The sequence below is a fragment of the Equus przewalskii genome, chromosome 19, assembly GCF_037783145.1.
Source record: "Equus przewalskii isolate Varuska chromosome 19, EquPr2, whole genome shotgun sequence".
Lineage (NCBI taxonomy): Eukaryota > Metazoa > Chordata > Mammalia > Perissodactyla > Equidae > Equus > Equus przewalskii.
In genome coordinates, this window is record NC_091849.1 from 28,899,312 (window position 1) to 28,913,001 (window position 13,690).

The 13,690-nt window shown below is 36.2% G+C and overlaps 1 protein-coding gene across 1 annotated transcript; it reads left to right on the plus strand.

The window, feature by feature from the left end:
• The first annotated feature begins 737 nt into the window (after positions 1–737).
• Positions 738–1,664, plus strand: LOC103567985 (olfactory receptor 2J3-like). The gene has a single exon (XM_070583881.1). The coding sequence runs from the start codon at positions 738–740 to the stop codon at positions 1,662–1,664; it is 927 nt and encodes a 308-aa protein (XP_070439982.1).
• The last annotated feature ends 12,026 nt before the right edge of the window (positions 1,665–13,690 follow it).

Here is a 13,690-nt window from a genome sequence, read left to right on the forward strand (position 1 = left end):
TCCAGGATCACTCATTTAGATATCAAATCTCTTTGGTCTTCTTTAATCTGAACCACTTCCTTAACCACTTGAAATTCATTGAATTTGATATTTTTGAAGAGTAGATCATGGCTGTGTTGTCCAACTAGTCTCAATTTGAGTCTGTCTCATGTGTCTTCATTATTAGAATCAAGCTATGCATTTTTGGCAGGAATCTCACTGAAGTGACTTTATGTCCTGTTCAGAGCATCATATCAGTAGACATGTGATGTTGGTTTGTGTCAACATTTGTGATGTTAACATTGGATGCTTGGCTAGGGTGACATACCCCAGGTTTTTCTATGGTAAAGTTTAGTACTTTTCATTTTGTATTCAGCAAGTAATTCGAGGGGAGATATTTTAGAGTATGTAAATATCCTTTTTCTCATCATATTTTCATTTACTTGTTTGGAGCATCCATTTATATTTTTCTAACTCCACAGTTCGTTCTATTTATTTAAATTAGGATCTACCAAGAGGGATAACTTTTTCTTCTCCACTATTTATTCTTCTTTTATGTCCATATGAGCTTGTAGAGTCTAATTTCTTCCAACTCATTAATATCATAGTTTATCTTAATACACAAAATGTCCTAGAATTGAACAGTGGTAGGCCCTTCAAGCTGGTTTCTGTTTCTTTTTCTTGTCCCTATGATTCTTGGAGCTTTTCTTTACTTTCTTTGAGTGTGTGTGATTCTTTCCTCAGGTACCAAGAAGTGAATGATAATGGAAAAAATCAATGCAAGTTTTGAAAGCTACTTTGTTCTACTGGGTTTTTCTAATTGGCCTCATTTTGAAGTAGTTCTCTTTGTGGTTATCTTAATGTTTTATGTGATGACATTGATAGGTAACCTGTTCATCATTATCTTGTCACACGTGGACTCCCATCTCCACACTCCCATGTACTTCTTCCTCTCAAACCTCTCTTTTCTGGATCTCTGCTACACCACCAGTGCCATCCCTCAGTTGCTGGTCAACCTCTGGGGCCCAGAGAAAACCATCTCTTATGCTGGTTGCATGATTCAACTTTACTTTTTCCTTGCACTGGGAACCACAGAATCTGTGCTACTGGTGGTCATGTCCTATGACCGATACGTAGCTGTATGTAGACCCTTGCATTACACTGTCCTCATGAACTCTCATTTCTGCTATCTTCTAGCTGTAGCTTCTTGGGTAAGTGGCTTTACCAACTCAGCCCTTCATTTCTCATTTACCTTCTGGGTACCCCTGTGTGGGCATCGCCAAGTAGACCACTTCTTCTGTGAAGTTCCAGCACTGCTCCGACTGTCATGTGTTGATACCCATGCTAATGAGCTAACCCTCCTGGTCACGAGCTCTATTTTTGTTCTCATACCTCTCATCCTCATTCTCATCTCCTACGGTGCCATTACCCGGGCTGTGCTGAGGATGCAGTCAACAACTGGACGTCAGAAAGTCTTCGGGACATGTGGAGCCCATCTTACGGTTGTATCCCTCTTTTACATTCCAGCCATGTGCATATATCTGCAGCCACCATCAGGAAATTCTCAAGATCAAGGCAAGTTCATTGCCCTCTTTTACACTGTTGTCACACCGAGCCTCAACCCTCTCATCTACACCCTCAGAAACAAAGATGTAAAAGTGGCAGTAAAGAGACTAATGTGGTGAGAGTGAATCCATGTACTTGTGACATTAACAGTATAATGGAGCATCTCATCATCAGTGATTCATCCATGCACCCATTCATCAACCAGTCTTTCATTCACTGACTCTGTGAGCACTTATTGAGCATGTACTCTCACAAAGTCACAGAGATCTTGGTAACAGTTTTGAATTAAACAGTTTGCCGAAATATCAATCACTCTCTAATGGAGAAAACAGCCACAGAAAATCAAGATCAAACGTTAATAATTAATTTGTTCATTGGCACAAACATAATAAATCAGAAGTATCCTTTTATTAATTGAAAATGACGCATGGAACTTGTTGTAAATATTGATGAAAGAGCAGATGTAATTCCTATGGAAAGACAATCTTTTTCTTTCTCTTTTTCTTTAAGATTGGCACCTGAGCTAACAACTGTTGCCAATCTCTTTTTTTTCCTCCCTGCTTTTTCTCCACAAATCCCCCCAGTACATAGTTGAATATATATATTTTTTAGTTGTGGGTCCTTTTAATTGTGGCATGTGGGATGCCACCTCAGCATGGCCTAATGAGCGGTGCCATGTCCATGTTCAGGATCCGAACTGGCGAAAACCTGGGCCCCCAAAGCAGAGCGTGTGAACTTAACCACTCTGCCACAGGGCCACCCCCAGAAAGATATTCTTAATTTTAAAAAAAAATTTAGAAGAAGTCTTTTAATTTCTTGCTTTTAAGGCAGAATTCATCATAAAGTTTTTCTTCATTCTTTGGTTTAGTTAACAACACAGTGAAATACCTTAAATCTTTTTTCCATCACTTACTATATTTTGAATAGTAGTTAATATTGAGAGAATCTTTGTTCTGTAGTCTCTAGCATTTCCTTAATGATAGTAAGAAAATAAGTTTTATGAATCATAGCAAGAAAGGCAGCAGAAGTCAGCATCTCATATTTCTCTTTTTTCAAGCCAGTAAGAAGTATAGGAGGTGGAAACAACTTGTGAAGCTGTGATATATAGCTTGTAAAATAATGGATGTTATAGGCTAGGTGAGCTAGGTAAAGTAAGTGCTTGGAGCAACAGTAAAGTATATCTAAGGCAGACAGAGCACTGGGCGCCGAAAATGACTTGATAAATCCAATGAGTGTTTGAGTTAACTGGAAAATATATTTGGAAAAATTTTGTGATAAAAGCTGTTATGGAAGATGTTAGCTTTTCTTTTCCTTTTCAAGCTTGATTTTATTTGAATATTTGAAATTAGGAAGTGCATTATGAAAATCAACATATATTTTCCAAATCAGGAAGTATATTTTTTATAAAAACAATAGTTTTGTTACCTATATGATTGCCAACTGTCTCCATCTTAAATAACTGTACTACATATATCACACTTTAAACTGGCAGCCATATTCAGCTGGAGTGGAATAATGGATAAAGAGTAATTAAGTATAGAGCAAAATCTTGACAACACCTCAGTTTTGTATGGTAACCCATATGTCAGTTGCAGCTTTTTGAGGCCTTTAAAGTTTAGATATGATTGATTCAAACCCGATTTCCTGAATTATTAAAATGGAAAACATGTCTGCAAACTTCCCCTCAGTTTCCTGTGTGGCCTGTGATTACACCGATTCTGCTGACTGTGTCTTCTCCTTTGTGTGTCTGTGATTCTTCCTTTATCTGCAACTGGGCATTAACAACAGTATGCGGTGTATTTAATTCCTTAACCTAATGTCCAAGAAACAAAGAACCAAGAGTCATGTATCTAGAAGAACTTTTGCTAAATAATTGGGACCGCATATAGTGAACCATCACAGAACAACAACAACAAAAAACTTATAAAAAGTTAAAAAAAAAATCACATAGCTTAATTCTCTGACCCATTCTGCACTATGGACATTTAATTGTTTGGGGCACCTTTTGTTGTATCCTAGTCTCTCACTATCTAACTTTTCAAAAAGAATTTTTTAACTTCCCGTTCTCTTTTTTTCCTTTTCTGATTTGCAAACATATACATGTTCTTTACATGTGTAGACTATTTTTTACAATGTTATAATTATAGCATATATGATGTTGATCCCTAGCCACAATAGCATGATATTCTATTTATTTTGCAATCTAAAACGAATATCATTTACCAAAATTCCCCCAACTTCCAACACAGATATTATTGTTTGCCTTATTTTGTACATTTCAAACCACTTACGTGCACCTTATGCAGTTTGAGAGCAGGTAGTATGATAGGTATAAGTTTTTCTCATTTTGTACATGAGCAAACTACAGGCAGAAGACGTATGACTGTCTAAGTTTACGCAATTTGAATGTGACAAAATCAGGATAATGACAATGGATTTTTAGCTCTAAGTTCCCTTCTTATGGTCAAGAACACCCAAAGTAAGCTAGAAGCTCTGAGATCCTCCCATTGCTGACCCTAAACTTTAAACCAACATGTGGTGAACTGGCATTTACACAGCACACATGAATTTGGGTTACCAGCAACTTTACTGAAGAACTGACAACGATGCTAGTCTTTTCCCAGCTGAGAATGGAGGTTAAACACACGGAGGCAGCAGCTGCCTCTTTACCCCAGTAAATTTCTCCTCCTCATTCAGACAGATGTCTCCCAATCTTTGTCCATTTCATCTTATACGTCGTCCTGTGCAGCAGATTCCTTATACACATGCTCAATTGTCTTCTCCTCTAGTATCTCAGCAATACAGGATTATTGGCACAAATATGTCTTGCAGGTAATCACAGAAACTAGCTCTGGCACCCAGCCCAGATACACTCATTCTCTGTGCTTCTGTTGGCGTCAGGTTCACATCTTCTACGTATATTTTACAAATGTGAGACTATGTTATGACAACATCAAGTGATTCCAAACATCATAAGTTTTCAATTCAAGTCTATGATATTGTGCGTATAATTCAACAATGAAAAGATTTTCAGGAAAGAAAAATCATACAAAGACTTAATGTAGATCTTCACCAGATTTCACAAATGTTAACATTTTACCATGGCTGCTTTCCTTTTCTGTCTATGATAATATAATATTAATATGCATTTTAAAATTTTTTCTGAAATATGATAGAGTATAATGCACACCTACTCCTAAGTGTTCCTGGGATATATTCTAAGGAAAGGATCTAATCCAGGGTCACAAATTGGATTTAGGTGTTATGTCTCTTAGTGTCCTTTAATCTGGAACCGTTTCTCTGTTGTTTAATATGGAACAAGTTCTCAGTCTTTATCTTTAAAGAACTTAACATTTTTGAAGAGTACAGGCCATTTATTATGTATAATTCTTTCAATTTAGCTGTGTCTGGTGTTTATGCATACTTAAATTATTCATTTTTGACAGTAATGTCACAGAAGTGATATTGTGTCCTCCTGAGTGCAACTTATTAAAAAGTGCATGGTGTTTCTCTTTTCCACTACTGGTGATATTGACCCAGAACACTTGTTTAACATGGTGTCCACCAGGCTTCTCTGCTATGAAGTGACTATGTTTCCCTCAGTAGTCCATAAGTACCTTGTGGGGAGAATGTTAAAATCGGATAGAATTCTGCTTTTCATTTAACTTTCATCCACTAGTTTTATTTATTTTTATTTTGCATTTTCCCTCAGCTTTATTGTGATATTATTCACATATAACATTTGTAAATTTAAGGTGCACAATGTGATGATTTATATACGTCTATGTTGCAAAATGATGACCACAATATTATTAGGTAACACATCCATCCCCTCACATAATTACAATTTCTTTTTCTGTAGAAAGAACTTTTAAGATTTACTCTCTTAGCAACTTTCAAGAATATAACACACTATCGTTAATCATAATTACCATGTGTAAATTGGATTGCCAGAATTTATTCTACTTATAGCTGTGAGTTTATACCATTTGACCAGTATCTCCCCCTTTCTCCCAACTGTAGCCACTGGCAACCTCTGTTCTACTCCCTATTTCTTACGGTTTGACTTTTGGATTTGTCATGCAGGTGAGAACATAAAGTATTTGTCTTTCTCTGTCTGACATTTACCTTTGTGTAGTGCCCTCAAGGTCCATCCATACTGTTACAAACGGCAAAATTTCCTTCTTTTTCATGGCTAGATAATATTCCATTGTTCCACATATACCACATATGGTAATCTTCCATATATACCACATCTTCTTATTCCGTTCATGTGTAGGTGAACACTTAGGTTGTTTTCATGCCTTGACTATTGTGAACAATGCTGCAATTAATATGAGATTCATATATCTGTTTGATATCTGTTTCCATTTCCTTCTGATATATACCCAGTAGTATAGATGCCAAATGCCAGTATAAACACTAAGATGCCAACTTCTCCCTCTCCTTGGCACCCTCCCATCTTCTCTAGAAAGAGCCTAAGGAGAGGTTGCTGGGAGGCTTGACATTTTTTCCCGGAGAAAATTTAAAGTCTAAGTCTTTGACTCCCAACTCCCAACATTTTTGGACTGACAAACTCCAAGGGGCTGAACTCCCACAATTCCAGTGTCTCCCCCACCATATCCCCAGCCCGAAATCTGGATTTTGTCTCCCCTAACCCACATTTCCTTGTTCTTCACCTCATGAAAAAGTTATCATAAGGCAAATTGATATGTTTTAGAATTGAGGATGGACTCTGCCACCCTGCAGTGTTACACAGAAAACATTCCACATACCTGATCCTACATCTCTCATACTATTCATTCCTGCTGCAGTTTCCCAAAGGCACGTATCTATTATGTCTGAATAAATATATTATAAAAAATATATATTCAAAAGATTTATTCAAATTCATTAACTATTTAAATTCAGAAGATTTTAAACCACAAAGAGCATAATTTTCATCCATAGGAGTACTGCTAAATAAAAAATGGCATGTTCATACAGTGAAATAATAAGCATTAATAAGCAAAACTATAATGGCATCATGGAAGGAGCAACAAGACATACTGAGAGACTTGCTGTATCATACGCTAGTTCTATTTTTAATTTTGTGAGGAATTCCTATTCTGTTTTCCATAGTGGCTGTACCAATTTACATTTCCACTGACAGTGTACAAGGGTTCCCTTTTCTCTACATCCTCACTGATACTTAATCTCTTGTCTTTTTGATAGTAGTCATTCTTACAGGTGTAAGGTGGTATCTCTTTGTGGTTTTGATTCGCATTTCCCTAATCATTAGTGATGAGCATCTTTTCATGTATGCATTGGCAATCTGTATATCTTTTGTGGAAAAATGTCTATTCAAGTCCTTTGCTCAATTTTGAAGTGGATTGTTTTTCTGCTACTGAGTTACTTGAGTTCCTCAGCTATTTTGGATATTAACCTCTTACTACATAGATGATTTAAAGTTTTTTCTCCTGTTCTTTAGGTTACCTTTTATTTTGCTAGTTACTTTTTGCTGTGCAGAAGGGTTTTAGTTTGCTGTAGTCCCACTCATTGATTTGTCCTTTTGTGGCTGGTGCTTTTGCTGTCATGTCCAAAGAATCCTTGCCAAGACCAATGTCAAGGAGTTTTTCCCTACGTTTTCTTCAGTGATTGTACAGTTTCAGGTCTTAATTTAGCTCTTTAATCCATTTCAAGTTAGTTTTTGCAGGTGGTATAAGATGGAGGTCCAATTTCATCCTCCCGTGTGTGGTTAGCCAGTTTTCCCAGCACCATCCACTGAATAGACTATCCTTTCCCCATGGAGTATCCTTGACTCCCTTGTCAAACTTTAATTGACAGTGTATGTATGGGTTTATTTCTGGCTTCTCAATTCTCTTCCATTGGTCTATGTGTCTATTTTAATGTCAATATCATACTGTTTCGATTACTGTAGATTTGCAATAAAGTTTAAAATCGGAAATTGTCATGCCTTCAGTTCTGTTCTTTTCTCAGGATTTCTTTGACTATTTGGGATCTCCTGTGGCTCCCTACAAATCTTATGATTGTTTTTTCTATTTCTGTGGAAAATGCCATTGGCATTGTGACAGGGATTTTATTGAATCTATAGATGGTTTTGAGTAGCATGGACATTTTAACAATGTTAACTATTTAAATCCATGACTTTGGATATCTTTATTTATTTTTGTCTCTTTCAAATTATTTCTTCAATTTATTATTTTAATAGTATACAGACTTTTCAACTTCATGATTAAGTTTATTCCTAAGTATTTTATTTTTTTTGGTAGTATTGCAAACAAAAGTTTCTTTATTTCTTTTTAAGGTAATTTGTTGTTAATGCATAGAAATATAGCTGATTTCTGCATGCTTATTTTTTTCCTGAAATCTTACTGAATTTCTTTATTAGTTTGAATAGTTTTTTGGTGGAGTCTTTATAGTTTTCTATACATGAGATTATATCATCTGCCAACAGAGAGAGTTTAATTTCTGCCTTCCTGATTTGAATGCCTTTTATTTCTTTTTCTTGCCTGATTGCAAGAATCAAGTATTTGAGTGTCCATTTGATTTTTTGGACCCATGGTTGTTGAAGAGTGTGTTGTTCAGATTCCACAAGCTTGTATGTTTTCCAGTTTTCTTCATATTATTACCATCTAGTTTTGTACCATTATAGTCACAAAAAATACCTGGTATGATTTCAACCTTCTTGCATCTACTAAGACTTGCATTGTGAATTATTGTATGATCCATCCTGGAGAATATTCTGTGTGCGCTTTAGAAGAATGTCTATTCTGCTGCTTTGGGTTGGAATGTTCTGTTTGTTTGTTAGATCCATTTAGTCTAAGATATACTTCATTATTTCCTTGTTGATTTTCTGTTTGGATGATTGATCAAAAGTGGGGTATTAAAACCCCCTACTCTTATTGTGAGCCAACCCTGGGGGTCTAGAGGTTAAGATTTCATCCTCTCACCACTGTGGCCTACACGCATGTCCTGGTCATGGGACCTTACCACACATCTGTCTGTTGTCATACTGTGGTGGCTGTGTGTTACTGTGATACTGAAAGCTATGCCACTGCTATTTCAAATAACAGCAGGATCATCCATAGTGGACAGTTTTCAGCAGAGCTTCCAGACTAAGATACACTAAGAAGAAGGACCAGGCCATCGACTTCCAAAATATTGGCCGTGAAAACCCTATGAATGGCAGCAGAGTGTTGTCTAATATAGTGCCAGAAGGTGAGAGGATGGTGCAAAAAGCCCAGGCAGGGTTTGGCTCTGCTGTATACAGGGTCACTAGGTGTCAGAATTGACTCAAAGGCACTAGCAACAAACTGTTATGGTATTGGTGTTTATTTCTCCCTTTGGATCTGTTAGTATTTGCCTAATATATTTAAATGATCTGATATTGAGTTCATACATATATTTGCAATTGTTAAATCAGCTTTCTACTCCTTTTTCCCTGGTATCTGTTTCTGGGACTTCAAGCATGTGTTTATAGTTTCTTTAAATGGTATTCCATTATACACACAGGCATTCTTCTTGCTTTTTCATTCTTTTCCATTTCTGCTCCTCTGACTGTATGACCTTAAATAACATGTCTTCTACTTCATTAATGTTTTAGCCTGCTTAGTTGAGCCTGCAGTTGAAGCTCTCTACTGAATTCCTCAGGGTAGTCATTGCTCTTCTCTAGAATTTCCGCTTATTTCTCTATGGCTCCTATTTCTTTGTTCAACTTTATCTTTTTCATCAATATTTTCTTAATTTTATCTTGTTGTGTCCCTATGTTTTCTTATAGGTCACTGAATTTCTTTATTTTATTTTATTTTTTTTGAAGAAGATTAGCCCTGAGCTGACTACTGCCAATGCTCCTCTTTTTGCTGCGGAAGACTGGCCCTGAGCTAACATCTGTGCCCACCTTCCTCTACTTTATATGTGGGATGCCTGCCACAGCATGGCTTTTGCCAAGTGATGCCATGTCCGCACCCAGGATCCAAACCGGCGAACCGTGGGCCGCTGAGAAGCGGAACGTGCACATTTAACTGCTGCACCACTGGGCCAGCCCCTGAATTTCTTTAAAAGGATATTTGAATTCTTGTCAAACAGTTAAAGATATACATTTCTTTAGAGTATGTTTTGAAATTTTACTAGTTCCCTTTTGTGGTGTCATTTTTCCTTGATTATTCACGATATTTATGGTCTTGCATTGGTGTCTGCTCATTTAAGGATGTGGGCAGCTCTTCCAGTCTTTACAGACTGGCTTTGGTAGGAAAAACTCTTCACCTGTGAGCTTTTCCAGAGATTTGGGATGGGGAGTCTGGTTGTGTCTGTGGGCTGGCTTGTTGCAGGAGTGTTTGGGTGGCCTTGTGCTACAGTGGATCAAAAGCAATCATCAGCAATCATCGCTAATTTCATTAGTTTATACATTCTGGCAAAGCTCTTGAGAAGATGCTAAAGAAAATTATTCATGAAAATGTTTTGGAAATATTAAAGTGTTTCATTAAATTTCCTGAGTTTTGGTAGTTACCTTCTAAGTAATTGTTTGAATGGTCTTCAAAGATTATTTTAAATCTTTTTGCATGACTAAACTTGACCTTGAATTTTAGACATGTCAGGCAGACACAACTCAAATTAATAACGCACAATATTCAGCTTAATTTTTATGTATTCTACTTTAAAAAATGTTTCTTGCTTCCCATCTGCCCAAAATTAGACTACCTCTGACAAGTTACCCCTGAAATTTGGCCATTATCATGATGAGGAATTGGGGAAGAAATTTCGGGTAATTCATGACAACCCATTCCCTCCCCTGTCAAGATAGCTTAACAGGTTTTTATCAGTGATGGTTGGTCTATAGATTCATTGTTATCCCAGTACAATAGTGTGGTATCATGTTGAAGGTATTCTTCAGAAACTGTTCTGACTAGGACATCTCCTTGAAGGGCAATAATTGCCACTTTGGGATTTACTCTCCCTATGGCCCCCCTCAAGGGAAGTAAGTCACATTAATCTTTTGTTTCCATAAAGTCTCCATTTGCTGTAGGAAACGGAGTCTCTCCCCGGTACATTGAATGGTCTAATGAGTTCCTCCTTCCAGTCAAAACTATATAATTTTGGCAGATGTGGGACTCTCTCTTCTGTAATAATGATGATCATAGTAATTTTCAGGCCCTGCTTTCCTAATTTGATATAGTAGATTAGAAGATGTGGTGTCGGCAGACTTCGATGTTGGTGATTTCAAAGAGAAGACAACCAGAAATCAGGTCATTACACACATAGTGAGAGTACGGATCAGGGAGACAAACACCACAGGGAATGTGGAGAGACAGGAGAAAGATGTAAGTGAAAGGATTCGTCTCGGTTCTAGTAAGCAGTAGGTAAGAGTATAAAAGGACAAACATAAGAAAAAAACAATTTGGCCAGTGATATGAGAATAAGGGAAAGAGACATGTTGACCACTTTTTCCTCCATAATGCCTTATTTCAAAAAACAAGAGGAGATATTTCATTTCATAGCCCATACAAGCAAACTTTAACAAGGGCTTTATTTCCTTCTCTTTCAAAAAACAATGTAGCCATAAAGTTCCTACTTTTTCTCTGCTTACATCTAGTATTTTTCTTGTCCCTTATGTCATATCCCTTTCTAACTTCTATTAGAAAGCTGAAGGATGAGTCATGCAACAGATGAAGATATCTCACAGCTGCCACTTTGTTTTAGTTAATGAACTAAGTTATCGAGGTAACCATAAGGAAGAAGAAAATCGTATCTGCATCAGAAGAAGCAACGACAACATCTGGATTCACATTTCTCATAAGGTATTATCTCCCCTTCTAGGGAAATACAAAAAAAAGCCTCAGGATTTTTTCATTATGCCTCTACCGGCTGTGATCTCTAAGTGAAATAATCTTCTTGATTTACTATTGACCACTGCTATTTTTTAAATCAGCCACAGCAAACTTTTTCACCATCTGGTAGGCTGCAACCCCACCTTCTTTGATGAGGTCTGAACCTCAGCTTGGGGAGAAAAACTCCCTTCAAGTTTGTGCTTTCTTGGATACTGTCCCTTGGGCCAAGATACTCTGTAGAGTTCTCTTTATATCTTTATAGTAACTCTCCTTCCACAGTTTAATAATTTTTTAATATTAAACTTCTATTTAGTTACAAAAAATTTTCTTTTCAACCAGTGTACTGTCTGATTGTCCTGAATGGTTTCTGAACTGCACAAATAGTCTGGGTTAGTGTAACAACTAGTTAATTATTAAGAGTTATAAGGACTGAATCAGTCTTAAAGCCTAGGGGCAAAACTGTTTCCAACTTTCTTGCTGAAACTCAACCAAATAGCTACTTCTAACATCTTTTTCCAGACTTCCACCTAGAGAACCTGAACAATTAAGCAACTCTAAAAGAAGTAACCACACGTAGCTGTGCTGTGATTTCTTCCCTTTTTTTGCCAAAGCTTATTAAGAAGTGTGAGAGAAAGAATTGGCTGCAAAAGGAGGGAGGTAGAAGTGACGTGCAAAGTTGAACTGAGGCAAAGCATTCACAGAGAGAAGAAGGGATATTTATTTTATTTTATTTCTTTATTTTTTAAAGATTGGCACCTGAGCTAACAGCTTGCCAATCTTTTTGTTTTTGTTTGTTTTTTTTTTGCTTTTTCTTCCCAAATCCCCCCAGTGGATAGTTGTATACTTTTAGTTGTGAGTCCTCCTAGTTGTGGCATGTGGGATGCCTCCTCAGCATGGCCTGATGAGTGGTACCCTGTCCATGCCCAGGATCCAAACCCACAAAATCTTGGGCCACGAACCGGAGCACGCGAACTTAACCACTCGGACAGGGGGTCGGCCCCAAGAAGGGATATTTAAATGGTGGGTTACTACGCCGTGTCACAATAGCTATATAACAAAAGGTACTATTAATCTTTTCTATGAAAGATTGAAAACCTACAGCAGAAAAAGAATCACCCAAGAGTAATAACTATTTATAAAATGCACTTAATTTTTAACAAAAACACGTAAGATTCACTAGGCACAATATATTAAATGATAAACAGCCTTTAATGGCTTCAATAAATATTCAAAATTCTTTTCTAAGATGGAGAATGAAAATATACATAGAAATTATAAATTATGCTCATAATTTAAATACTGTCTCAGTTATTGTCCTGGAGAAAAAGAAATAATTTAGAAACTTTCTTCTGGCCCTGTGGTTCAGGCTTCTCTGCCCTGCGATATACACATACGCACTTTCAACTTTAAGCACCAGTTAGGTTACTCTCCATTTTCCTCCATCCTTACATTCTTCCTTCCTTCATTGCTTTTGCAGTGAATTGTGTATCTTCCTCTTCCTAAAAATTTCTCTTTTAAAATTCACTTATATTCACATGTTCTTTAGAAAGTATTCTATCCCTGTTCTCCCGTCTATTTCACAAATATGTTCATCTGAACTAAAGTTTTCAGTTTTGTTCATAGCATGAATACCCATAAGTTGATATGTAGGTGTCTATGTGTCTCTTTTTTTGTATCTCTATCGGTATCTTTGTTTTAAGTTTAGAAATAAGCTGTGAGTGCAAGTAAACAAATATTAAGATAATATTCTTTCTCTAAGAATATTTAATTGAAGCTTGATATTTTTCACTGTATATAAACATTTTGAAATCACTAATTAATTTGATATTATCATGTATTTTCATCTGTACGTAAGATTATTGAGATTACAATTATTCTATCTTCTATAATCAAACAAATAGAAATACTTTGAAAAGAAAACTAAAGCTATATGTTAACATAAGACGATTTATTCCCTAGAAATTTTATTTTGTAGCTATGTTAGGGATTTTTCAAGTTACTATTTACCTAGATGTCACTCTGAGATGAATGAGGAGAACTTGATAGTTAAGAAGTTATTTTTCTGTAACAGGACAAATATCTCTTTGAAATATAATATATTTAGTTATATATATTATAATATGCTATATAATCAAATATAATACAATATTTTGAAATATAAAAGTGAAAATAATTTTATGTGTACTTTTTGTCACTTTTTATTCCAGTGAAACTTAAAATTTACAAATGTTTGCAAAAGTGGTACAAAGAAGTACCAATCACCCTTTAAACAGATTCAGTAATAGTTTACTTTGTGCCTGAAAAGATTTCGTCTACCA